The following is a 25267-nucleotide window of genomic DNA, read 5'->3' as shown; positions in this document are numbered from 1 at the left end:
CGACTTTTTTTCTCGAAATTTAACGACATAATTTATAATTTAATGAGTTTATTCTCAACATTTTATCTCAACTTTTTTCTCGAAATTTAACGACATAATTTATAATTTAACGAATTTGTTCTCGTAATTTAACGACTTTTTTCTCGTAATTTAATGACTTTTTTCTCATAATTTAACAAGTTTATTCTCAACATTTTATCGCGACTTTTTTCTCGAAATTTAACGACATAATTTATAATTTAACGAATTTGTTCTCGTAATTTAACGACTTTTTTCTCATAATTTAATGAGTTTATTCTCAACATTTTATCTCGACTTTTTTTCTCGAAATTTAACGACATAATTTATAATTTAATGAGTTTATTCTCAACATTTTATCTCGACTTTTTTCTCGAAATTTAACGACATAATTTATAATTTAACGAATTTGTTCTCGTAATTTAACGACTTTTTTCTCGTAATTTAATGACTTTTTTCTCATAATTTAACAAGTTTATTCTCAACATTTTATCTCGATTTTTTTCTCGAAATTACGACATAATTTATAATTTAACGAATTTGTTCTCGTAATTTAACGTCTTTATTCTCGTAATTTAATGAGTTTATTCTCAACATTTTATCTCGACTTTTTTCTCGAAATTTAACAACATAATTTATAAGTTAACGAATTTGTTCTCGTAATTTAACGACTTTTTTCTCGTAATTTAATGAGTTTATTCTCAACATTTTATCTCGACTTTTTTTCTCGAAATTTAACGACTTTTTTCTCATAATTTAATGAGTTTATTCTCAACATTTTATCGCGACTTTTTTCTCGTAATTTAACGCCATTTTTCTCATAATTTAACGAATTTGTTCTCATAATTTAACGATTTTTTTCTCGTAATTTAATGACTTTTTTCTCAACATTTTATCTCGACTTTTTTCTCGAGATTTAATGAGTTTTTTCTCGAAATTTAACAACTTTAATCTCGAGATGGTTTTATTTTTTTATTATTGCTTGGCCCTAATCCTCTTCCGTAGTTTTCCAAAGTTACTAGCCACTCAGCATTTTCACTGGCCACAATTTTGACATCGATACCATGGGGAAAAACAGACATATAGATATTTTTAATATTATCTTATAATTAGGCAGCAGATACAGTATATTAGGCTGCTGTCACTTTAAGACCTGACGCATGGAAACATTATACTGTTACACACATACGCGTTTTATTTCTCTACAATCACAAATCTTCCACAAATCTGTGGGAATTAGTAAAATTATGCACAATACATGCAATCCCACCACGAGATTCAAGCCCTGTAACACCAACAATATTCATCCGGAGCAAATGAAAGCACCAAAATATATTTCTACAATTAATGTTACTAGAGTAAAACCACAGTAAACTTTCTAAATTGAAGGACTAGAGCTTCTTTAAATATGCATGCTTGACTCAGTTCACCATTCAAATCTGCATTGGTGATATCCACAAACAGGAAGGAGTCTCAGTGTTGCAAATTGCTTTTAAAGTACTTTCACTCATTCATGAGAGGAGCCATGATCAGGTTACGCTCACTTTCAGTACAGTCTATCTCGTAACCATCAGCATCTGTTGTTCACCTCATCCGATCGGGTTTCAGGTCTGATTCACGGCTGTACACTGTCTGTGTGTGTGTGTGTTTACCTGAGCAGTCTCAGTTCAGCCAGTAACGTTGGGTTTTGTTGGTTTTTGTCTAATGGAGGCTGGGAAGCTTCTTCATGTTGTTGTCTCAGGCGTTGTATCTCTTGCAAAATCTCCCTGAATATACACAATTTATTAACTTTAAGGATGCAAATTTAAATAACTGCAAAACAAAAATAAACAGACTCAAACTCACTTGTTCTTGTTCTCTAGCTCGGCGATTAGTTGCCGCTGTTGTTTATTGGTGTCCAGACAGAGAGAGATGTCTGCTGGGACTCTGGTCTTCTGTTAACAATAGTCAGATATGGATTGATGACATTAATTTATTTACATGTATCTAGAATGATTAAAGATGAAGTGTGTCATTTCTGTGCCACAAGCGGAATTGCAAAAATAATGGTTGTTTCCAAACTGGTTTTCCAGACACTCCCATTGTCCATAACATCCTGTCTCTGTCTATCATTTTTTGGACAAACAGGTAGCAAACTTAAAGCACTGAACAATCACATTTAATTGACTAAAATACTCTTAAAGCTACTTATGAAAAGGGAAAAATCTTTTCTAATTTAATTTATTGTCATTTATTAAAAAGTCCATTTAGGCAACCATCATTATTCCATTAATATTCAGTGAGCAGTTGAATGTTTCTTTGAATGAGCCTTCTGATTGGCTGTCTTACCGCTGCAGCTCCATCAGCAGCCAATCGGGAGGCGTAACGGGCAATGAGGCAGTGCTCATCATCTTGGTTTTTACTGCTCTCCTGGAAACTATCAATCAAGCGAAAGGAATGGAGCTCAATCATCTTTCTTCAGATTCACAAAAGCATTTACTGTAACACTTATCACTTATATAGCAATTAGTACCCTATGCAAAGTTTATATATATATATATATATATATATATATATATATATATATATATATATATATGTATATATATATTTGTGTTTTCAAGTTGAAAATCACAAGAAAGTTCTTGCAAAATTTATAAAAGTAGGTTTTATAAATCAAAAGAACATATTTTTAGTAAAATTGGTCACCAATAATACCCTAATGACAGAAAAAAATAGCATTGCCAGCACATTTCAGGATCTAAGCAAAGCATGAAGACCATAGAGCCCCTGTTTCCCCCCAAAAACACTGCAATGTTAGGAGCAAAGGCAAGGATAATCTCCATATAAGACATCTTTGCTGGGAAAACACAGCCATAGCTAAGAGTGTTGCCTAATGGGTAAACATATAAGCATATGTACTGTAGCCAAAAGTATAGGTTCCTTTGAACAGTAATAATCATGTCCTTAAGCAAATGAGCCTTCACTTCAGATCGGAAAAAAGACCTGTTTAAAGACTAGTGGCCAAGATTTAAGTAGATAATTGATGGTGTATTTTCTGTTTTTGCATACCAAATAGATACTCAAATCTCCAAGAATGACATGCTTCTACACAAAATCCACACACACAAGACCCACTTACATGTTCATATATTCATCATTAATCAAATTAGAATTTTAAACACCATTTAATATTGGATGGGAACAAAATATTATTCCAAAAGTGTTCCAAATAGGTAAAATGTTTGTCTTGAAAACTAGAGTTTGGGATGGATTCCCTTAAGGACATTTTTGTCATTTTTTCAGTTTTGTTTTTTGATAATTTTGCCTGTGTTAATGCCAACTTCATAAATTTGATCAGAATTTCACTATTTCACCTTCATTTCCTTTAATTATCTATTTTACACTAGGTACACAAAATAGTTACACTCAGGACATTAAGGACAAAAATGTCCCCATTGAAACCCATTAAAATGGCAATTTTTAATCCCAGGGCCATTTAACCATAAAGTGATGCAGTCTTTGTTAATAGTCTCTCATTCTGTTGGCATGGATTCAAAATTCAAATTTTTACTATTACTGCACAATTTTCACAAAAATCACAAATCCCAGTGTTGTGTACCAATGGAGCTTTTCTGGAATCTAATGGAAAAATTTGGTACTGCGCCCAAACAAAATCTTACTGAAAAATAATTTTTTGAGATATCAACCTCAAATTTGGAACACAACTTAAGATTTGATTTGGCTTTGATTTGATTCAATCAGTTTCTTTCTAAGTATCTCAGAGTAACTTTTTCAGATTGATGCACACGGGTTAAGTTGGCATTATCTATTTAATAAGCAAGGGAGGGGTGTTGTTAATAGTTCTCGTGTTGAACTATTGTGTGCATAAATCTGGTGCAATAGAGCGCCACAGTAAACTTGCCACTTTTTCAGCACCTCTGGTTTCAAACATTTTTTTCCATTCATTTTCTCCATAGACTCTGAAGAGAATCACAGCATTACAACATGTGATTGCAGCAAAAACTACAAGAAAATATGAAGAAAAAAAAAAAGATTGTATACTTCAGATATGCAAGATATGCATTTTATCACTTCATGCATTCCCTGGGAATCAAACCCAGTCTCGCTGTTGCTAGCACCATGATCTAATATCTGAGATACAGGAATGCTTTATAAAGCAAAAAAAATAGTAAAATATTAATCTACCATAAATCAATGGTTATTATAAGTATAAAACAATATTTTTGTACATTTATAAAACTTATATTGTATAGTTCATTGCAAAATAGTTATATATAAATAATTTGAGACTTGATTATGTCATTTACTCTGAGCGTGCATTCACTGCTGAGCTGTTTTGGCACAATTCCTGTTCCCACGACAACAGATGCTTCTCCAATATAATTCACTAACAATTATGGATAGTGTAGTTCTTCACTGGGAATTCAGCAATTAAACATGATTTTGAAATCACACTCTCTACAGAAGCATATTGCTTGCTCATGGTAGTTCTCTGCTAAAAGTTTTTAATACATTAGCACTAAAACTCAGTCTCTCTATGGTGAAAATGAAGGGCATTTTTACTTCTGGACTGCTGTGCTCTATGGCAGTGAAATGTAATATGATCAACACAGAGTAAATACACAACAGAAAGCCTAGCCAGTTAGCAAGCTGCAAACATAAGACAGAATTGTGGCCAGAATAGTCACCATCCCACATCTGGCATCCTTTCTAAAACTCAGGAATTAAATTAGGAACATTTAAAATGTGGAAAATACCCGCATAGTTTCCTCATATGATAGTTTGACATTAACAATGTTATATTGAATTCTGCGAATTACCAGATTGACATGGTGACCTAAGCTATAAAAACAGATTAGGAAGAAAACTGCCACAGCAACCTCAGACAGACCGACAGCTCAGACTGACCATGAACGGTCCTTTCGGAGGAGATTCACATAAAGTCCGATAAGTATGTGCTCGTCAGCGAGCCTATCCGCAATATCGAGGCTGTACTGAACCCTGAAACCATGTTTCAGAAACACAGATGACGTCACAAAGTGTGTGATGACTTTAAGAAGAAACATGTTTCTGCAACTTTTTGCAGTTGTAATGGTGTCAGACAAATAATGGAGTCTAAAAAAATATTCCACTGTGCAATAATGCATTATTTGAAAGCATTAAAATACGGTAACATTAGTGAACTACATTAGTTAACATGAACCAACAATGAAAAAGATAAAGCATTTATTTCTTCTAAAGCATGTATTAACATTAGTTCATTTTAACATTTACTAATACGTTGTTAAACTCAAAAGTTGTATCTATTAATATTATTTAATGCACTTGAGTGGGCATGAACTGACAATGAACAGTTGTATTTTTATTAACTAACATTAACAAAGGTTAATAAATACTGTAACAAATGTATTGCTCAATGTTAGATAATGTCAGTTAATGCATTAACTTATTGTAAAATAATACCAAAAACACAGAATGCATTTGTAATACAGAAAGCAAATATGACTTTAGATATAGCCGATGACATATTTATCTTGATGCAAATGAAACTGGGTTGTGGGGATGGAAGTACAATCCATTTAATATGTTATAATGTTCAAAAAAATATATCTTTTTTACATTTGAAATTGGTCCCATTGAAAGTCATTACAAGATGATCTTTAATTATTACTTTACACTTGCTTAGAGCAGTTAATAGTGACATTATTTCATTCAGGTTAACTTACCCTTTCCCTTTTAAAAGATCTGGGGTCGTACGGGAAAACAGCTTCATTTGCTTTGACTCATCAGGAGCGCATCTTTTTACCCCCAAATTGAGACATAATAAAAGAGATTAATGAACAACACATGTATACTTAAACATGTTTATAACACACCATAGAGGTGTGTTCTGATCATTAATCAAAACCAAGTATTTATTATATTTTCATTTTAATTTTGTGCTTTTCTAATTTGAACATCTATGAACAGTAGGATAATCATCCATCACCCATAGCCAAAGCACAACCAAAACAATGTTCTTTTGCAAAATGCATGCATTTTTGTTTTTTCACCGCTAGAGGGCCAAAAGTTACATAATGTACCTTTAAATGTATTTATTTCAGTTAGCTAACAAGGCAACGTTTCTAATTTAAGAAATATACTAAACCAAAATAACTGTTGAAAGTTTGTGTTGTACAGTATTAAACTCACGTTTTGCTGGAGTAAGGGTTTCCTGAGGAAGGCATGGAGTGAGAGAGCATGTATTCATTTCCACTGGTCACAGGTCTGGGAGGCCTGGAGGAAATGCAAACAAAAATTGAGATGCTGCGACCAAAACATGCCATACTGCAGTGCCAAACATCAAATTATTGTGAAATCCCACAACATATGAGGATATATTCCTCTCTGTCACTTTACTTACCATGTGTCCCTGTTTTGCAGCATAAAAGCGAAAAACACAAGGCAGGAAAATGTTAGCATGTACAATTTATGTTAAATTCAGTGTACAGTAATATGGTTGATTATTTTGCACTTTATCTGAGCAAAATGTGCTGGATATGGTGCTGTCCGAGTTTACATACACAACATGAGTGAGGTTGAGCGGTTTCTCAGGTGTATCGGAGAACATCGGGTAAGGAGGCTCTCGATTGGAGGCACAACTCAGAGATTTGCTGAGAGCATCCGACAACTTCTTAGCTGGAGATTTCTGGAGAAAAATAAAGGACTGTATTGAACCAGAAGAATTAATAACCATAAGAATTAGAGATGCAACGATACTAAATATCTCCACCGATACGATAGCCGATTATTAGAGTTAAATCTGCCGATACCGATAGTTTGGGGGCTCGGCCTCCATTTTCTTTACACAAAGCCCAAATTCAGTGCATTTTCCTTTTGATTTACAGGATATATCAGCCCTGACTATCGGCTGTTTTTAAGCTATCAGCCGATACCGATTATTGGCCGATATATCGGTGCACCTCTAATAAGTATATGAATATGTTTAATGGAAACATTATGGAAAACAGAATTTTCTTTGCTCTTTTTTCTGAATTAAATGTAAAATTTTTTATGTAGAAATACAACAGAGTATCATAAGAGAAAATGTTTACATATAGAGGTCTTAAAGGTACAGTAACAGATAATGAATGTTTAATTCTAATAGTCAGAGATGGGGTGGTACAAATTATTTATTCACTTTAAATTATTGCTATCTTTTGGAAAATACAGAGTAAAATACATGTTTATTTCATTTCAGCAATTTCTCCTTTGCCATTAATACAATTATTGTACTGTATGTACACAAACTGTTCAAAAGTTTGGGGTCTATAAGTTTTTTTTCAGTTTCCACAAAAATATGAAGCAGCAAAACTGTTTTCAACATTGATAATAATAAGAAATATTACTTGAACAGTAAATCATCATATTAGAATGATTTCTGAAGGATCATGTGACACTGAAGACTGGAGTAATGATGCTGAAAATACAGCTTTGATCACAGGAATAAATTGCATTTTACAATATATTACAATAGAAAACAGTTATTTCAAATAATATAATAATATTTCACAATATTACAAAGCAAATGCAGCCTTGGTGAGCATAAGAGACTCCTTTCAAAAACATTTCTGAACCCAAACATTTGAACGGTGGTGTATACAGTGTCAATATATCGGCCATATTGGCATTGGCGACTGAAAAACCCATAAATCAGCCACTGCAAATAACCTTGACAGAAATACAAAAGTACTTTATATAAAAGGAAAAAAATTAAATGCTACCAAAATGGCAAATTCATCGCTCAGAGTTAGGATTAGACTGGTGGTCGTGACATTTAGTATAAAGGAATAAAGTGACTGTTTAGATGACGAGACTCAGGCCGTCACTGACACTTACTCACAGTTACGCTCCCACATGGCCGTTCACCTACCCATGACATGTACTCCTTCATCTGGTGCTGGTTGCTATGGCTGCCCGAGGCATGGCCCCTCCAGAAACACTCTTGGCAAAGTTGGTAATTATCACATTGTTGGCAACGGTAGCGGAATCCCATCATGCTCTGGCTGTGGCAGTAGGAGCACTCCACAGGATGGAAGACTAGAGAGGAGATGAGCAAAAGAAAGTCAGCACTACTAATTGAATGCAGTCACAATATTTGTCTTTCATTTAAGTGATTGAAGCTAAGCCATATATATGTATATGTGTGTGTTTTGCTTCAAAAATGAAGAATGACGCACCGTTTTCAACATTTGCCAGCCGATGCATCAGCGGTAACCAAACCAGACACTGAGGAGGAGGATCCGACATGAATGTGTCAAGAAACACATTGAGCGAGACCTTTTTCTGTGGAAGGCCAGCGGTTAGTAAACAAATGAGTCAATAAATACCATGTACGTACAAGTGAAAAACACTATTTCTTACATTCTCTAAAGAAATTGTGAATGGTGCTTGCCCACGCAAAACTTGCTGGTGGTCGCAAAGACGCTGCTATGCATTTGCAACTGGGTGGTTATGGGTTTTGCATACTAAATCTTGCTGACTATAATAATTCAACCTGTTTTATTGTCTGCCATTTAAAAGTTTGGGGTCAGTAAGATTTTTAAATGCTTTTTGAAAGAAGTCTCTTATGCTCACCAGCATTTATTTAATCAAAAATACAGTAAAACAGTAATATTGTGAAATTTTATTATAAATTTAAAATAACTGTTTTCTATTTGAATATATTTTAAAATGTAATTTATTCCTGTGATCAAAGCTAAATTTTCAGCATCTTTACTCCAGTCTTCAGTGTCACATGATCCTTCAGAAATCATTCTAATCATGAAAATTTTTTATTAGGATTCTTTGATGAATAGAATGTTCAAAAGAAAAGCATTTATTTGAAATAGAAACATTTGTAACATTATAAATGTCTTTACTGTCACTTCAAATCAATGTTAGTTCATCCTTGCTGAATAAAAGTATTAATTTCTTTCAAAAACAAAATATAACGGATCCCAAACTTCCAAATGACAGTGTAAGTCTGATTGCTTGTATAAAATTAGTATAAAATTGCTTGAATAACTTTTAATATTATATATATATAAATATATATATATATATATATATATATAAAATATATTTGTATATATATCTTCACAAACCTCTTGTGGAAAGCAGGTTCTTGTGGACTGCTCAGTGTACCCAAAAGATGGTCCCTCAAAAACCGTCATGGGCAGTTTCAGCACCTCCCTTAGGAACTGGTCAAACTGTGAGTATATCATTATACCATTTGGGTCCGATATCTGTGAAAATACATCTTAAGCAAAAAAGACAAGTATCAGGAGTGATCAATTTCATAAAAAAAAAAAAAAAATTTTTTTAATTTTGATCCAGGTAGATTTTAATAACCCAAAGCATGATGCAGGTAGGAAATAAGTCGCACGGGTATATTTGTAGCAATAGCCAACAATACATTGTATGAGTCAAAATTATCAATTTTTCTTTTATGCCAAAAATCATTAGGATATTAAATAAAGATCATGTTCCATGAAGATATTTTGTACATTTCCTACCATAAATATATATAAAAAAATATTTTTGTAAGTGGATATGCGTTGCTAAGGACTTAAAAATGAAAAGTTTAAAAATTAAAATTAAATGAATTCAAAGAATTCTGAAAAAAAAAAACATAATAAGTCACAAATCTGTTTTCAACATTGATAATAATAAGAAATGTTTCATGAGCAGCAAATCAGCATATTTCTGAAGGTAAGCATACAGTATTTTTTTTAAAAACATCAAAAAAGTTACTTTTAAGTTTCATTACTAGGAATGATTCACCAGAAATGAGGAAAAAAGTTTTAACTACACCCCCAACTACTGACATGGTCATGAGAGGCAAATATGCCTCATGGTTAGAAGTGACTTTCAAGTAACGACAGCTGCTCTGACCTTTAAAATGATGATAGAATGATTAATCGAGTCCATTCACTTAAGCCTCCATTAATCAGCATCAAACCATTGAACACTCATCAGTTCAAAGGCAAATCCAAAGTGAAACTTACATCTTAGTTTATCCAAAATTTTCCCTCCACAGAGGGCAGCCAGGGCCATCTTCACCACAAAAACAGAGATCTTTCCCACACCTTCCCTAGAAAAGACACAACTGTCAACTTACACATTTAGATGGTCACTTATAGCAAAGTAAGAGATGTATAAAGAAGTTCTAGTCAGATCAACTGAAGTGTCCTTATGAATGCATGCTTATGGCAGCTCTGCAGCTGATTCTGTTTCTTACGGGTCGTAGGCCGCTAGCAGGAAGTTGAGGAGGTACGAGATAGACTGGTCTACATTGATCTGGTGGGTTGTGGGTAAGCGCTTGTTCAGCTGGTAAAAGATGGTGGACAGTATTGCTTGCAAATGTGACACTGAGAACTCTGTGTTGAGGTCCATGGAGTTGAGTCTGTTTTCCCGGAACACCTCGATAATATTCCAGATATCCACCAAATGCACTGCAAGAAGCGAAGAACAATAATGGCAATATCTGGAACTGCATCATTTGCAAAGACTGAAGTTACTGTGAAAACACAACAGTAAACACCCTCAAACTTACAATTGCACCTCTTCTGAATGAATCTCAGTTTGCATGCTGTCCTATATGTGGACAATCTGATGGAGTCCAGATCTAGTGCACCTGTGAGATGAAAACATCACATTTAGAGAACATACATGGCGGACCATACAGCTTAAATCAGACTAAGCTGGTTTAAGACGGTCTAGCTGGTCTTCTAGCCTTGTCAAACTGGTGGAATTGGCAAGTGGTCAAGAGTCAAAAAATAACATAGCTCATCTAGGCTGGAAGAACAGCTAAAATTACCCCAAGATTTACTTACTTTCAAGCCATGCATATGACTTTCTTCTTTCTGATGAACACAATTGGAGTTATATTAATAAATACGCCTTCCATATTGAAATTACGGAAAAAAACATAAGTGACGTTGCTTTCTTCGTAAGTTGAATACGGAAGACGTTTTGGTGGAAGCTTGATATTTTGCTTTATAACTTGTTAAATATTGATATTTTTCAAACACAAACACATTGCTTTGCTTTAGAAGGCCTTTATTAACCCCCAGGAGCATGTTTATAATGGATGGATGCACTTTCTTGAGCTTCATACTCGTTGGTCCCATTCACTGCCATTATAAAGCTCGGATGCGTCAGGATATTTATTAATATAACCCCGATTATGTTCATCCAAAAGAAGAAAGTCATATACACCTAGGATGGCTTGAGGGCGAGTAAAGCTTGAGGTTATTTTCATTTGAAAGTGAACTAATCCTTTAACAGGGAAATTCATGTGAAGAACTTTCAGCATGACTACACTATCAGTACAAGTTGGGGTTGGTAAGATTTTTTAATGTTTTTGAAAAAAGTCTCTTCTGCTCACCAAGGCTGCATTTATTTAATCGAAAATTCTGTAAAAATTGTGAAATATTTTTACAACTTAAAATAGCTGTTTTCTATTTGAATATGTTGCAAAATGTAATTTATTCCTGTGATGCAAAGTTGAATTTTCAGCATCATTACTCCAGTCTTCAGTGTCACATGATCCTTCAGAAATCATTCTAATATGATGATTTGCTGCTCAAGAAACAGTTTAGAACTGATATTTTTTTTCAGGATTCTTTGGTTAGAAATAGAAAGTTCAAAAGAACAGCATTTATTTGAATTCAAAATCTTTTGTAACATTATAAAAAAGTATTTAAAAAGTAAAAGTATGCATCCTTACCGAATAGAAGCATTTATAATCTTACTGACCCCAAACTTTTGAACAGAAGTGTATTTCCTATTATCAGCATGTTGGCTTCAGTATGGACTAAAACTAAAAACTAAAATACATACGCATTTCAGCAAACAGTAGTCTTCTGTCTGCCATGGTGCTGCTGTTGCGGCCCGACTCTTCAATCATTCTGCGAAACATCACACATACAGAAAACAAAAGGACAGTTTGACAGGCGTCCCACAGCTGTGAAGGCAAACTGGGCTGCAAATAGACCTTCTGAGGAATTAGTCTTCAGATATGCACAAAGTTAATTAACAATTATGATGGGAAAACAACATTTATAATGCATTACAATGCTCTCTATAGTTTTGAGCTGTAAATCCATCAAAACTCCACTGCAAATTTTATAAGACTGAGAGAAAAAAACCTGTAAAACTAAAAAATACACAAGATAAACTCAAGACACTGAAGTGCAACATAAATGTCAGATTTGCCTAATTTGATGAATTTGCAACAAAATAGCGAGTTTGATCAGTCACTCAACCTTTGACGTCAACAACAAAAGATATGGAAACCATTTTCTCCTCCTTTTTAAAAGTTGATAAGACAATAGCTATCCTAACTATACACAATTATTGCTAATTGTATTTCATTATTTAGCATTAGTGTTTCCCTGCTGTCTGCAAACCTACCAGAATAGACCTGTGACCCACCACTGACATGTTCTTTGCTGTAATACATGTGTTTATCTCCCTTTCTTCTACAGAGACATTTTGTTATGATTCACATTACAGGCAGTAACAGAGGTTTTGGACTCCACTTGTGACCTTGATTAAACATAACATTTTAAAAGATCACTGTCTTGTGACGTTCAGTACAATGCCATCTTTTTTTACTGCGAGCAAACAACAGCTGTATCATCTACTTCAACTGCTGACAACAAAATATAAAATTATTTATACATATTTATATTTATACTAAAATTATTTATACAGTGATTAAATTCTCTAATCTGAAAGTCTCCATTTTGAATTTATGCAGTTACAAAAAAAAAAAGTATAATGTTTTTTTGCATGGTTCCTTGCAATACTTGTAATACTATGTATATACTGTATAATCACATATATATATATATATATATATATATATATATATATATATATATATGATTAATATGGAAATCATTCAGTATATATATATATATATATATATAAATATCAAAGTATCATAGTGCACTCCCATTCAAAAGTTTGGGGTTGGTAAGATTTTTTTAATGTTTGTTTTTAAAAGAATTCTCTTATGTTCACCAAAGTCTGAATTTGAACAAAAATACAGTAAAAACAGTAATATTGTGATGTTATTACAATTTAAAACAACTGTTTTTGAAAAAGAAATCTTTTGTTACATTTTAAATGTCTTTACTGTGACTTTTGATCAATTTAATGTGGCCTTGCTGAATAAACTTATGAATTTCTTTAAAAAAAAAAAAAAAATCTTACTGAACCTAAACCTAGCCACAATAATTTTTTGTAAGCTTGAAAGTTTTCGAAATGTAACCAATGTTTTAGAAGTAACGCATTACAGGTAACCTGAGCTACATAATCAAATTACTTTTTCAAGTAACTAGTAAAGTAACGCATTACTTTTTCAATTTTAAGTTACTTTTTCAAATAAGTAACAGCTGAAAGGTTTGTTTGAGCTGCGCCCTCTACTGTACAGGCGTAAATATGTATTTCCTTCAGCGTGAGGCTTATTCATTTCACTTTTGGTGTGAATGAAACGGCCTTAGCATTTGCCATAAATAAAACTTATTGTTATTAAAGGTGCCCTAGATTCAAAAATTGAATTTACCTCAGCATAGTTAAATAACAAAAGTTCAGTACATGGAAAAGACATACAGTGAGTCTCAAACTCCATTGTTTCCTCCTTCTTATATAAATCTCATTTGTTTAAAAGACCTCCGAAGAACAGGCGAATCTCAACATAACACCGACTGTTACATAACAGTCGGGATCATTAATATGTACGCCCCCAATATTTGCATATGCCAGCCCACGATCGAGGCATTACACAAGGGCAGCCAGTATTAACGTCTGGATCTGTGCACAGCTGAATCATCAGACTAGGTAAGCAAGCAAGAATAATAGCAAAAAATGGCAGATGGAGCAATAATAACTGACATGATTCATGGTAACATGATATTTTTAGTGATATTTGTAAACTGTCTTTCTAAATGTTTCGTTAGCATGTTGCTAATGTACTGTTAAATGTGGTTAAAGTTACCATCGTTTATTACTGTATTCACGGAGACAAGAGCCGTCGCTATTTTCATTTTTAAACACTTGCAGTCTGTATAATGCATAAACACAACTTCATTCTTTATAAATCTCTCCAACAGTGTAGCATTAGCCGTTAGCCACGGAGCATAGCCTCAAACTCATTCAGAATCAATGTAAACATCAAAATAAACACTGTACTTACGCGATTAGACATGCTGCATGACGAACACTTTGTAAAGATCCATTTTGAGGGTTATATTAGCTGTTTTTATGTTGTTTAAGGCAGTCGCGAGCTCTTGGGGCGTGGAGCACGAGAATTAAAGGGCCACACACCCTGAATCGGCTCATTTCTAATGATGCCCCAAAATAGGCAGTTAAAAAAATTAATTTAAAAAAATCTATGGGGTATTTTGAGCTGAAACTTCACAGACACAGACCTTAGACTTATATTACATCTTTTAAAAAAAAGTTCTAGGGCACCTTTAAAAAACAAACAAGCAAGTCCAGTCCAGGTGAGAAAAAGTAATGCAAAAGTAATGTAACATTACTTTTCACAAAAAGTAATGCAATTAGTTACGTTTTTAGGGAGTAACGCAATAATGTAATGCATTACTTTTAAAAGTAACTTTCCCCAACCAGTGATGGAGTACTCGAGTCCTGGACTCGGACTCGAACACTGGGACTCGAGACTCGACTCGGACTCGACAGTTGGTGACTCGACTACAACACTGACCCCAACATTAGTTCATAACATTACAACCTTAAATGCCATGCATTGAGAATGCGTTCATCTAGGAAAACTGAAAAAAAAAATGCTTTTAATTTGCTCTGAGGAACTTTAAAATAAGCTTTTCCCATCTCTTTAAAACAGCACCTGGATTAAACCGTGAGAGGAAACATGAGGTTGATCTATGAGTTAAACTCCGTCCTTCACAAAGCTTTTAATGCTCAATTAACTTTAAGGAATGTTCAATCACAATCCCGGAGATCCAAGAGTTCAGAACAACACGGGGACAAAGCACTACACATCCAGCCATCGATATCAAATTCACCTGCAGATGTGAAAAATATCCAGAATGCACTGCAAATAAATTAATCCATCAGTAATGTGACACTTATCTACCCTATTGAACTCACATCAGAGATAAACAAGCTGCCACAGTGCAATTAAGTGTAATTTAGTGTTTTGATTCACTGCATATATCATGTTAAACCAAATGGAAGAGATATAAACAAACTATTGCAATAAAAACATCTAAATTATCACAAACACACAGGACAATTCAAACCAGATACCCTTCAGAAAGCACCATGGTCCTCCTCTTGCTTATTTATGAGTGACTACAACAAGTCCGCAAGTTTTAATAATGCGTTTCGTCAGGTCGAAACACAACAAAAGCGGCCCATAGAGTTCTTGGCAGCCGACTGAAATAAGAACCCGTCAGGATCCAGCATGTGTTGCCTCTATCTTTAACTTCCAATGAGCGAGACTCGCATTCTTGCTGGACTTAGACGGCTCGTTCAGCTCTGGTTGCAAGTTTGTACCGTCCTGTAGAGTTGTTTGCAGTTTAAAGACTCTCTGTGTGAAATTATTAGGCAAAATGATGAGGCTACGCAAGGATGGCTCGCTAGAGAGGACTGTAATTCAAGCCCTCTAATGGGACATTTCTAGAGAGATCCCATATTTCACAGAATCGGTCTTCTAATCTTTCAGTCTTTCTCCTTTTATTGTGGCTCTGGGATCTCTAGGTCTATAAATATCATTTTGGACAGTCGGTGGCATCCAGGCATTTTGAGGCCGACTCCGTTTTTTTGTCACTCCCTGTGGGTGATTTATTTAGTACGGCAGGTTGAATGAAAAACATGAAATTGTGCGTTTTGATTTTGTTCGCCCTTGAAGTCGGTTGCCAAATAATATGTACAGATCTGACCTGGAGGACAAAGTCATGTTCTACATAAAGCAGCTGTTCGGAGTATCTTCACCGAGTAATTAGAACTGGATTACTCGCATTAAACAGTCTGTGGGAGGAACTGATAGCAGCTAATGTTGCTGCATTTTTCCAAAACTACATAATGCATCTATTTGAGAAACAGCATTGCTACAGTATGCCTCATATGAAGCTGACATCAATGCAGGCTAAAACGGTCTTGTTTTGCTTAAAGTCCTATGTAAAAATCTATGTTTAAGGAATTGTTCACTTTAGAATTAAAATTTCCTGATAATTTATCATCCAAGATGTTCATGTCTTTCTTTCTTCAGTTGAAAAGAAATTAAGGTTTTTGAGGAAAACATTCCAGGATTATTCTCCATATAGTGGACTTCAATGGGGACCAATGGGTTGAAGGTCCAAATTGCAGTTTCAGTGCAGCTTCAAAGACCTCTACATGATCCCAGATGAGGAATAAGGGTCTTATCTAGCGAAACGATTGGTTATTTTCTAAAAAAAAATAAAAATGACATACTTTTTAACCACAAATGCTCATCTTGCACTGCTCTGCGATCCGCCACGCATTACGTAATCACGTTGGAAAGGTCACGCGTGACGTAGGTGGAAGTACTCCATCTCATTTTCTCCAACTTCAAAATCGTCCAACATCATTGTTTTAAATTTTTTTGTAAAGGGTGTTTGACGTCTTTGCATGTTTGCTTTGTAGACACTGGATTGGTACTTCCGCCTACGTAATTTTTTTTTGTTTTTTTAGAAAATAACCAATCATTTCGCTAGATAAGACCTTTATTCCTCGTCTGGGATCGTGTAGAGCCCTTTGAAGCTGCACTGAAACTGACATTTGGACCTTCAACCCTTTGGTCCCCATTGAAGTCCACTATATGGAGAAAAATCCTTGAATGTTTTCCTTAAAAACCTTAATTTCTTTTCGACTAAATAAAGAAAGACATAAACATCTTGGATGACATGGGGTGAGTAAATTATCAGGAAATTTTAATTTGGAAGTGAACTAATCCTTTAATTGACCAACTGATCAATGTTACAGAATTTTGAGATTATTATACATTATATAAAACACATAAAGCTGTCAATTGGATCCCATGAGAACTCTATCCGCAGCAAAGTGAACCATTACTCAGCCTGATTTTTCCACCAATCAGACACAGTATAACTGCCTGTATGCTACTCTGATTGTCATGGTACCACCATGAAGCAGCACAGCACTCTGGGTAAAGACTCACAGCCCTTTCAGACTGTGATTTACATGTAGCTGTTTACAGCAAAGTCTTTGTAAAGTTGTCTTCTCATTCATCTCCATTTGTTTTATGCACATGAACAGATGAGTTCATGCAATGGTGCACTTTAAAAACAACATGTAGTCTATTTAATATGACACTGCAAATAAAAAAATAACTTTTATGAAAGCATATTAACTTTATGTGCAAGTAGGACTTTCTATTATGAATTTTCCAAACGTCTTAGCATTCAAATTACTCTTAAAGTACAGAGAATACAAATAAAATGCCAACAATATAGGCCATTTGTAAGATGGATACTCGCTGAAAATGTTATGAATACAACATATGAGGAAAAAACCTAACATACACTATATGAAATTCTCAACCAAATGTATACAAGTATAAATATATAGTATGCATGCAATTTATAAACACTTATATTACCAAAAATAAACACAGTAAGACATCATAGCTCTGGGAGTGCAGCCGATGATTTAGGACATAACGTTCCAGATACATACTATTAATATCATACTTCCAGAATCTGCATCATGCCTGTTAGTAGTAGACTGTGGAGCATTCACAATGAAGCTCTATAAGAGGCGTCTGGTTCTCTGTGCACTTGCTACTCACCAAACGCCTGTCATCGCCAAAACGGGTTTCAGTTCAGCTCCTCTGCGTTCAGTGAAGCCCATCTGCGCTAAAACGATGCACTTTATCGACGACAGTTTCAGCGTATAAATAAGAAAGTCTGTTTTCACTAGAATTAGACTCGGCAGAGAGCGCCGCGGATCTCAGACCTCCTCTGCTCATTTGCTTTGATGTGACGTAATGCGCCTCTCGCGATGACGTAATGCGGAATCTCTCCATCGGTGCTCTGCAGAAATGTTAAATAATATTAGCAAAAATTAAAGAGGTGGGAAATCGTTTTTTTTTTTATTCTGTATAATATATTATAGATTTTAAGAATATAAAAAAATGAGAAATGTTATGTGTGACCTTTTTTTTTTTTAAATATGTATTTTAATATAATATATTTTTGAATTTTAAAGATTTTTTTTTTTGCTTTTGAGGCCTAAATATGTATCGCTATATATATGTATATGTTTTTTTGTTTTGGGTTTAGCTTTATTTCTATCCTCTTGAAGCATTTCTTCTTTTTTTCTCTCTTCTTCTTCCTTTTATTTTACTGTGGCGCAATGTGTCCTAAAACTTTTCATCACCCAGACCCGGAATAAACTTCATACGTGATTTTATTTGCCATTCAACATCAAAACCTTCGAAACCATGAAAGGCTTTTTTCACTTTCTCAGTTTTGTCTATTGTGTCCGTGGTGAATGAAGGCCTTCCTGTTGCCTAGTAACCGCGCGCGCACGTTGAAAGCGGTTGAAAGCGGGGGGCTGAAAACAAAGTATGAAACAGGCCGCGACGTGACACACTGCCGAGATATGTGTCAACATTTATCATATCGCGCTTGATGGGTCAAAAATAAAATAAATATCTTTCATGGCTGAACGTGCTGCGGTTTAGCATGGAATAATGTAAGTATTGAGAGCGTGAATCACAGTCAAACCTGTTGTGTTGCTGTAGTCAGCTGATATGCGACTATTAACCTTTCTTTAACCTGGTGTTCATTACTAATTAACTTAAGATATCAGTATTTATTTAGTGCAGGCGGTAGTTATAGAGCTGTTTTGCTGCATGTCAATGCCACAACACAAATCATGCTTCATGTTTACCACATAAACATCTTTTAAAAATCAAAGTACCATAGCATACCATAGCAATGCAAAGCATTGGGTTTAGTGGTATGACACAGTGATCAATATTTGTTGATTGATTCATTAAGTCATTGATTTTGATTTTCATAGATGTTTCTTGAGAGATGCCTGACATAAAGTTACTCAAGTTTCCTTCAAGTGAAGAAGCATACTTACAAGGTAAAGTGCAGTATTGTTTATCAATGTTATTTGCTTAGCATGGAGGAATCAGGAGGATCATTCCCAAACCTTTGTGCTTATAATGTAGCAATATATGATTAGCCACAATGTGAAGCACATAAATACATGGAGAATACTGTAAAATTAGTTATGATGTACTCAAAAAAATGATGTACTCCATTTCTTTCCCCAAACAAGCCATTGTTAAAGACAACATTAAATCAAAATGGTCCCTATATTTACTGTTTTAATGTATGTTTTTGAACAGTTCATCCATGTGCATTATTCTAAATGCAATTTTTCATCATTCTCTAGTTGGATAACAAGCCCATCCTTTATTGAATATGTTGCTTTACTTAAAAAATGTGTCATATTATGGACATAAAATGGGTTGTGCTGTTACTATGAAATCAAAATGGACAATTGTTTTTTTTTTTTGTGGAATATTGAAGGAATATTGCATTTTTTAAATAAAGGATTGATCCATTCACAATCTGCACTTTTTTAAATCATGTGTCCTTTTAAACTTTAATCATAATAACTTGCCCTCCTTCTTGCAACGACATCTCTTCTCTGATGACATGTTTACTGGTGCAAAGGCGGGGCAACCTGCCACTCACATGAGATCGACCAATAGCAAACCACAAGAGGGCGGAGCTTTAACAGCTCACTCTTCAGTTGCTCAACAACAAAACCTGAGAATCTCACGCAGCCAAAATGAGGATTGTCAGTAACGGTGTTCAACCTTACATTGTTCAAACCGGAGTCGACACTGATTGAGAGACTCGGGAAGAAGTTACAACTTTTAGAATGAAACTGGAATCGAAGTGATGTCACCTACCCGGGAAGAAGCTCATTGTAGTCCTTACCAGCCGTTTGTTGTAGTCCTTAAACAGCAAATTCTTTAAAAGAAAATATCTCCCTTTGCATTGAACTTTGAGGGTCGTAACTTTGCAGATGTTGTTTATGCTCAAACAGCAACATTACACACTAACTAAAGTTAAAAAAGTGAAATCATAATCAAGCACCCCTTTCATCTCTGTGATCAAAGCCAGTTCTGTGTTTCAGAGCAGGGAGAGCTGAAGACGGTTTGCTCCAGTAGGCGTCGCAGCTGTGCTCTGGTTAACACTCCAACACCATGTGTGAACAAAGCAGTTTGTCACATACAGGAACTGCAGACCAAACTGGAAAAGTGGGGCCAACAGGTAGAATCAAACATAACCTGAAGATGGATTTTATTATTTAATTTAGGACATCACTGTATATTCAAACTAAGACCCAACCACAATAATGCAACACCTAGATCAAAACCAGTGCGCACAGATCAAACCCAGATTGAGCTCACAGTTATATGGGTTGAATCGCATGTTATATTCTCTGCTCTCATATTACATAATGAATGAATAATGAGTGTCTCTTGTCTTCTAGGGTGATAATGCTCAGCATGAAACTGCACATGAAAACAACCACAGCATCATTTGGAAGTGAGCCACAAAGCATTATAGATTTTCCACATCACATACATCAATTGTAACCATTTTTCCAGTAAGATAGCACTTATGGTCAGCAGTCTTTATGGTTTATACCCATTATACAGTATGTGGGCTCTTAACATATCATCAGAAAATAATTTTAATCCAGTTTATAGTTTATTATTATTATTAAAACTTGAATTAAATTGTGTATTTTTCCTTTAGATGTGTTTCTACTGAAGACAAAAATGCAGTAGGAAGCACAAAGCTGCAGATAGAAGGCATGGGGTTTTGTGAACAAGGTAATGGCATTCTTTCATTTTAATATTTTGCTATAATATGCATTTAGTTTGCTTTGCATTTTGGGGTTTAAAAGACAATTCATATTCAGTAATATTATGGATTTACTGACACTACTGACACAAAATTTGAACTGAATTGAGCTGGATAATGATACTAACTTCTCAACATCGACACTGTTATTGAACTGAATTGAATCAACATTGAGCTGACTTGAGCTGAGCTGTAGAGCTGCTTTACCACTTAAATTGAATTTGTTTTATAATTGATGAATTGATATTATCGTCTGGTTTTATTAATGAGAAAGTGCTTTGAATCAATCTGTATTGTATAAAGTGCTATATAAATAAATGTGACTTGACATGACTTAAATAGTGGGGAACTTGAACAAACATCTGTCACTAATAGTAGCACACCTCATGCCTTATCACTGTCCTACGGACATGACGACAGTATGGACAAGCACATATTAAGACTTGTTATGCTGTGAATTATTTGTTACGTGCTAACACTTGAGTTTTTTGGTTATTGTGTTTTGTATTAATAATGACTTCATTGTAAATAGAGAGTGGGGTGTTGACTTCCCTCTGGATGGGGGCCACAGATGTCCTGATGGAGGTGATGAGTTTGATCGAGCGTCTTGAGTTGGATCGGAGAGAAGCAGAGAAGGCTCTACAGGAAGAAAAGGAGAAAGCAAAGAAAATTTTGAAGAGACTGGAAAGTCTCTGTCTCTGGAAGCAAAATGAGTTTCCTATTGCAATGCAGAAAGGTCAGACTGGATATTGATCATGACATGCAATAGATGTTAGGTTTGTTAACGTATTTTTTTTTTTTTTTTCTCAGCAATGACATTTTAGGTCTGGCCCTGTAATATGACAATAAAAATTCTATTCTATTGTATGTTACAAAATATTCAGTAAGGTCATAAAAACCCTTTAAAACACTATTAACCATATTATTTCCTTTGTTGCTTGAAGTGTTGCTAGCCATTAAAGGTGCCATAGAACGTTTTTTTTTTACAAGATGTAATATAAGTCTAAGGTGTCCCCTGAATGTGTTTGTGAAGTTTCAGCTCAAAATACCCCATAGATTTTTTTTAAATATTTTTTTTAACTGCCTATTTTGGGGCATACTTAGAAATGCGCTGATTCATGCTGCTGCCCCTTTAATTGCTCGCACTCTCCGCCCCCCCAGAGCTCTCGACTCTATCATTGCATAAACAAAGTTCACACAGTTAATATAACCCTCAGAATGGATCTTTACAAAGTGTTCGTCATGCAGCATGTCTAATCGCGTAAGTATGGTATTTATTTGGATGTTTACATTTGATTCTGAATGAGTTTGATAGTGCTCCGTGGCTAACGGCTAATGCTACACTGTTGGAGAGATTTATAAAGAATGAAGTTGTGTTTATGAATTATACAGACTGCAAGTGTTTAAAAATGAAAATAGCGATGGCTCTTGTCTCCGTGAATACAGTAAGAAACGATGGTAACTTTAACCACATTTAACAGTACATTAGCAACATGCTAACGAAACATTTAGAAAGACAATTTACAAATATCACTAAAAATATCATGTTATCATGGATCATGTCAGTTATTATTGCTCCATCTGCCATTTTTCACTGTTGTCCTTGCTTGCTTACCTAGCCTGATGATTCAGCTGTGCACAGATCCAGACGTTAATACTGGCTGCCCTTGTGTAATGCCTTGAACATGGGCTGGTATATGCAAATATTGGGGGTGTACATATTAATGATCCCAAATGTTACGTAACAGTCGGTGTTATGTTGAGATTCGCCTGTTCTTCGGAGGTCTTTTAAACAAATGAGATTTATATAAGGAGGAAACAATGGAGTTTGAGACTCACTGTATGTCATTTCCATGTACTGAACTCTTGTTATTCAACTATGCCGAGGTAAATTCAATTTTCAATTCGATGGCACCTTTAACTAAAACAAAAAAATACTAAAGTCATTTACATTAATTAAAATAAATTAACCCTTAATAGAAATTAAATAGAATATAAAAAAGTCAATATTTTTTTCAGTTAGTTACGAAGGCACAATTTCAAATTTGTTTAGTTTAAGATGAAGTACTGAAATTACTAAAACTAAAAGTAAAATTTAAATTAATAAAAGCTAAATAAACAAAAAAATAGATTAAAAAACTAATAAAAATGTCTAAAAACTCGCAATGAAATTAGTAAAACTTATAAATGAAAACAGAAAATATAAAATAAAATTAATTCAAAATATTAAATACATACTAAGATAGTTTAGTATTGATACTAAAATAAGACTGCTTTGTTGACATATTTCCTATAGAAAGAGGAGTTTGGTACAGCATATATTAAAGGTATTCTTCCTTTGTTTTTGTTTTTTAATAGGCCTTATTTTGCATTGCAATTAAATTATGTTAATTAAATGATTACATTTGTAAATTATGATTGCTATTAGATGATGTTAGGGTGAGGAGATTATATATAGTGTTTTAATGAACAAGGGTCATACACATTTTGGTCCATTTTCCAGAAAGAGCAAGACTGTACATTTTAAATGTGTGTATATGATAAAAAAGTTTCGTCAACTTTTAGGAATAGTGCTGGGGAAAGTTTTTAAAACTTTTAAAAGTAATGCTTTACAATATTGCGTTACTCCTGAAAAAGTAACTAATTTCGTTACTTAGTTACTTTTTATGGAAAGTAATCTGTTGCATTACTTTTGGATTACTTTTTCCTTACCTGGGCTGGGCATAAAGTATATTTGTCTTATTTAACATATTTAATTATTGCAGGTCTGCGTAATATTTTTATTAATATTCTAAAAGAATGAGTTTGCATTTCACTGTTTTTATTCATTTTGAGGAATACTGTGTGAGATGAGTAAATGCATGCCCATATTTAGTCCAGAACTACAATAACACATTATGTTTACACAGCGCACACAATGCCTCTGCACTTACTCCTGATTTCTCTCAAAATGGGGACAGGAGAGCTGTCAGTCAAAAATTGGGAAAACAAAGTAACTTGCATTGTTTATTTAAATGTAAAAGTAATGTGTTACTTTACTTGAAAAAAGTAATCTGATTACATAAATTGTAATCCATTACCCCCACACCTGCGTATAGAAGACCTTAAAAGAAGCTAAATGTGATGGACTAAAAGCCACGAAACTCATGTTATGGTGTCTTTAAAAGAGTTTATTCTCCAAAATAATCTCTTTTCTGCCCCATCCCTGACTTTTCGCATTTGTCTGTCTTATATTTGCACCGTCAGAGCGTGAAGCCTGCAGCACAGACATCGCTGAGCTGACGTGGCAACTGAAAATGAGGAGAGATCAGCTGCCGCAGGTGAGAGACAGACTGACCCACACGGAGGTGCTGAACCGACGTCTGAAGGAGGATATTGATTTCATGAGGAAACACGGGCCGCTCGTGCACGAGAGACTCCAGCTGGAGAGTGAAATCATGAAGCAGATCCAAACAGCACAAAGTGAGGTGTGTTTACTTCGCTGCCAGTTTGTTGGCTTGTTTGGAGGACCTGAAATCAATAAGACACAACCAAAGAAGAAGGGATGTTGGTCTAACTAAAAGAGTCCGAAATGTACGAGAGGAGCGACCACTCGCTTTTTTAGTGCGTGCATGTTTTTACCCGTTTATTTTTTCTGTATTTCAAAGAATTCTTCGGTAACACTTTACAATAAGGTTCATTAGTTAAACATTAGTTAATGCATTAACTAACATGAACTAACCATGAGCAATACATTTGTTACTGTTTTTACTAATCTTCATTAATGTTAGTTAATAAAAATACAGTTGTTAATTGTTTGTTCATGTTAGTTCACAGTGCATTAACTAATGTTAACAAGATTTTAATAATGTATTAGTAAATGTTGAAATTAACATTAACAAAGATTAATAAATGCTGTAGAAGTGCAGTTCATTATTAGTTCATATTAACTAATGTTGTTAATTAATGTTAATTAATGAACCTTATTGTAAAGTGTTTAGATGTAAAATATTAGAAAATTGAAAAAAGACAATTTAAATGTTAGTAATTTTGTCATGTTTTTGTGACTTTTGTATTTGATTTTTTTTAAATTATTTCTATTTAGCTTGAATTTTATTTTAGTTTTAGTAATTTTTTTAGTACTACTAAAACTTATTTATTTATTATTTAAATATTTATTTTGTTTTTTGTATTTAATTTTCTAAATTTAAGTTTTTCATCTAATATTTATATATTTTTTTTATTTCAGCTTTATTTCAGTTAACTGAAATTGAAAACGATTTTTAATAGTTTTAGTTTTACAGTGCAAT

The 25267-nt window shown here is 34.1% G+C and overlaps 2 protein-coding genes across 9 annotated transcripts in view; one reads left to right on the top strand and one right to left on the bottom strand.

Moving 5' to 3' along the window:
• dtna (dystrobrevin, alpha) overlaps positions 1-18158 on the bottom strand; it is a 29413-nt gene extending 11255 nt beyond the window's left edge. The window contains exons 1-16 of one of the 8 annotated variants that reach the window (XM_048174132.1): positions 17867-18158; positions 11887-11954; positions 10598-10678; positions 10283-10496; positions 10050-10135; positions 9147-9301; positions 8241-8346; positions 7934-8100; positions 6585-6709; positions 6425-6433; positions 6214-6297; positions 5748-5819; positions 4930-5022; positions 2347-2434; positions 1864-1952; positions 1671-1784 (exon numbers count right to left, since the gene is read on the bottom strand). In XM_048174132.1, the coding sequence (XP_048030089.1) occupies positions 1671-1784; positions 1864-1952; positions 2347-2434; positions 4930-5022; positions 5748-5819; positions 6214-6297; positions 6425-6433; positions 6585-6709; positions 7934-8100; positions 8241-8346; positions 9147-9301; positions 10050-10135; positions 10283-10496; positions 10598-10678; positions 11887-11953 (1550 nt within the window). In that variant the 5' untranslated portion in view covers position 11954; positions 17867-18158. Of the gene's footprint in view, positions 1-1670; positions 1785-1863; positions 1953-2346; positions 2435-4929; positions 5023-5747; positions 5820-6213; positions 6298-6424; positions 6434-6584; positions 6710-7933; positions 8101-8240; positions 8347-9146; positions 9302-10049; positions 10136-10282; positions 10497-10597; positions 10679-11886; positions 11955-15342; positions 15583-17866 lie in introns of those variants that run through there. The other 7 variants (XM_048174129.1, XM_048174133.1, XM_048174130.1 and 4 more) reach the window with 7 other exon arrangements.
• A 270-nt stretch (positions 18159-18428) lies between these two features.
• The window catches only part of LOC125257619 (coiled-coil domain-containing protein 178), a 38946-nt gene continuing 32107 nt past the window's right edge, over positions 18429-25267 (top strand). The window contains exons 1-7 of the mRNA XM_048174128.1: positions 18429-18774; positions 19105-19173; positions 20242-20378; positions 20602-20657; positions 20871-20947; positions 21511-21714; positions 24225-24445. Of these exons, the coding sequence (XP_048030085.1) occupies positions 19119-19173; positions 20242-20378; positions 20602-20657; positions 20871-20947; positions 21511-21714; positions 24225-24445 (750 nt within the window). The 5' untranslated portion in view covers positions 18429-18774; positions 19105-19118. The remainder of the gene's footprint in view (positions 18775-19104; positions 19174-20241; positions 20379-20601; positions 20658-20870; positions 20948-21510; positions 21715-24224; positions 24446-25267) is intronic.

Source organism: Megalobrama amblycephala, linkage group LG22 (genome assembly GCF_018812025.1).
Source record: "Megalobrama amblycephala isolate DHTTF-2021 linkage group LG22, ASM1881202v1, whole genome shotgun sequence".
NCBI lineage: Eukaryota > Metazoa > Chordata > Actinopteri > Cypriniformes > Xenocyprididae > Megalobrama > Megalobrama amblycephala.
Note: the sequence above shows the minus strand (reverse complement) of the source record. Positions and strands in the feature narration are given on the sequence as shown.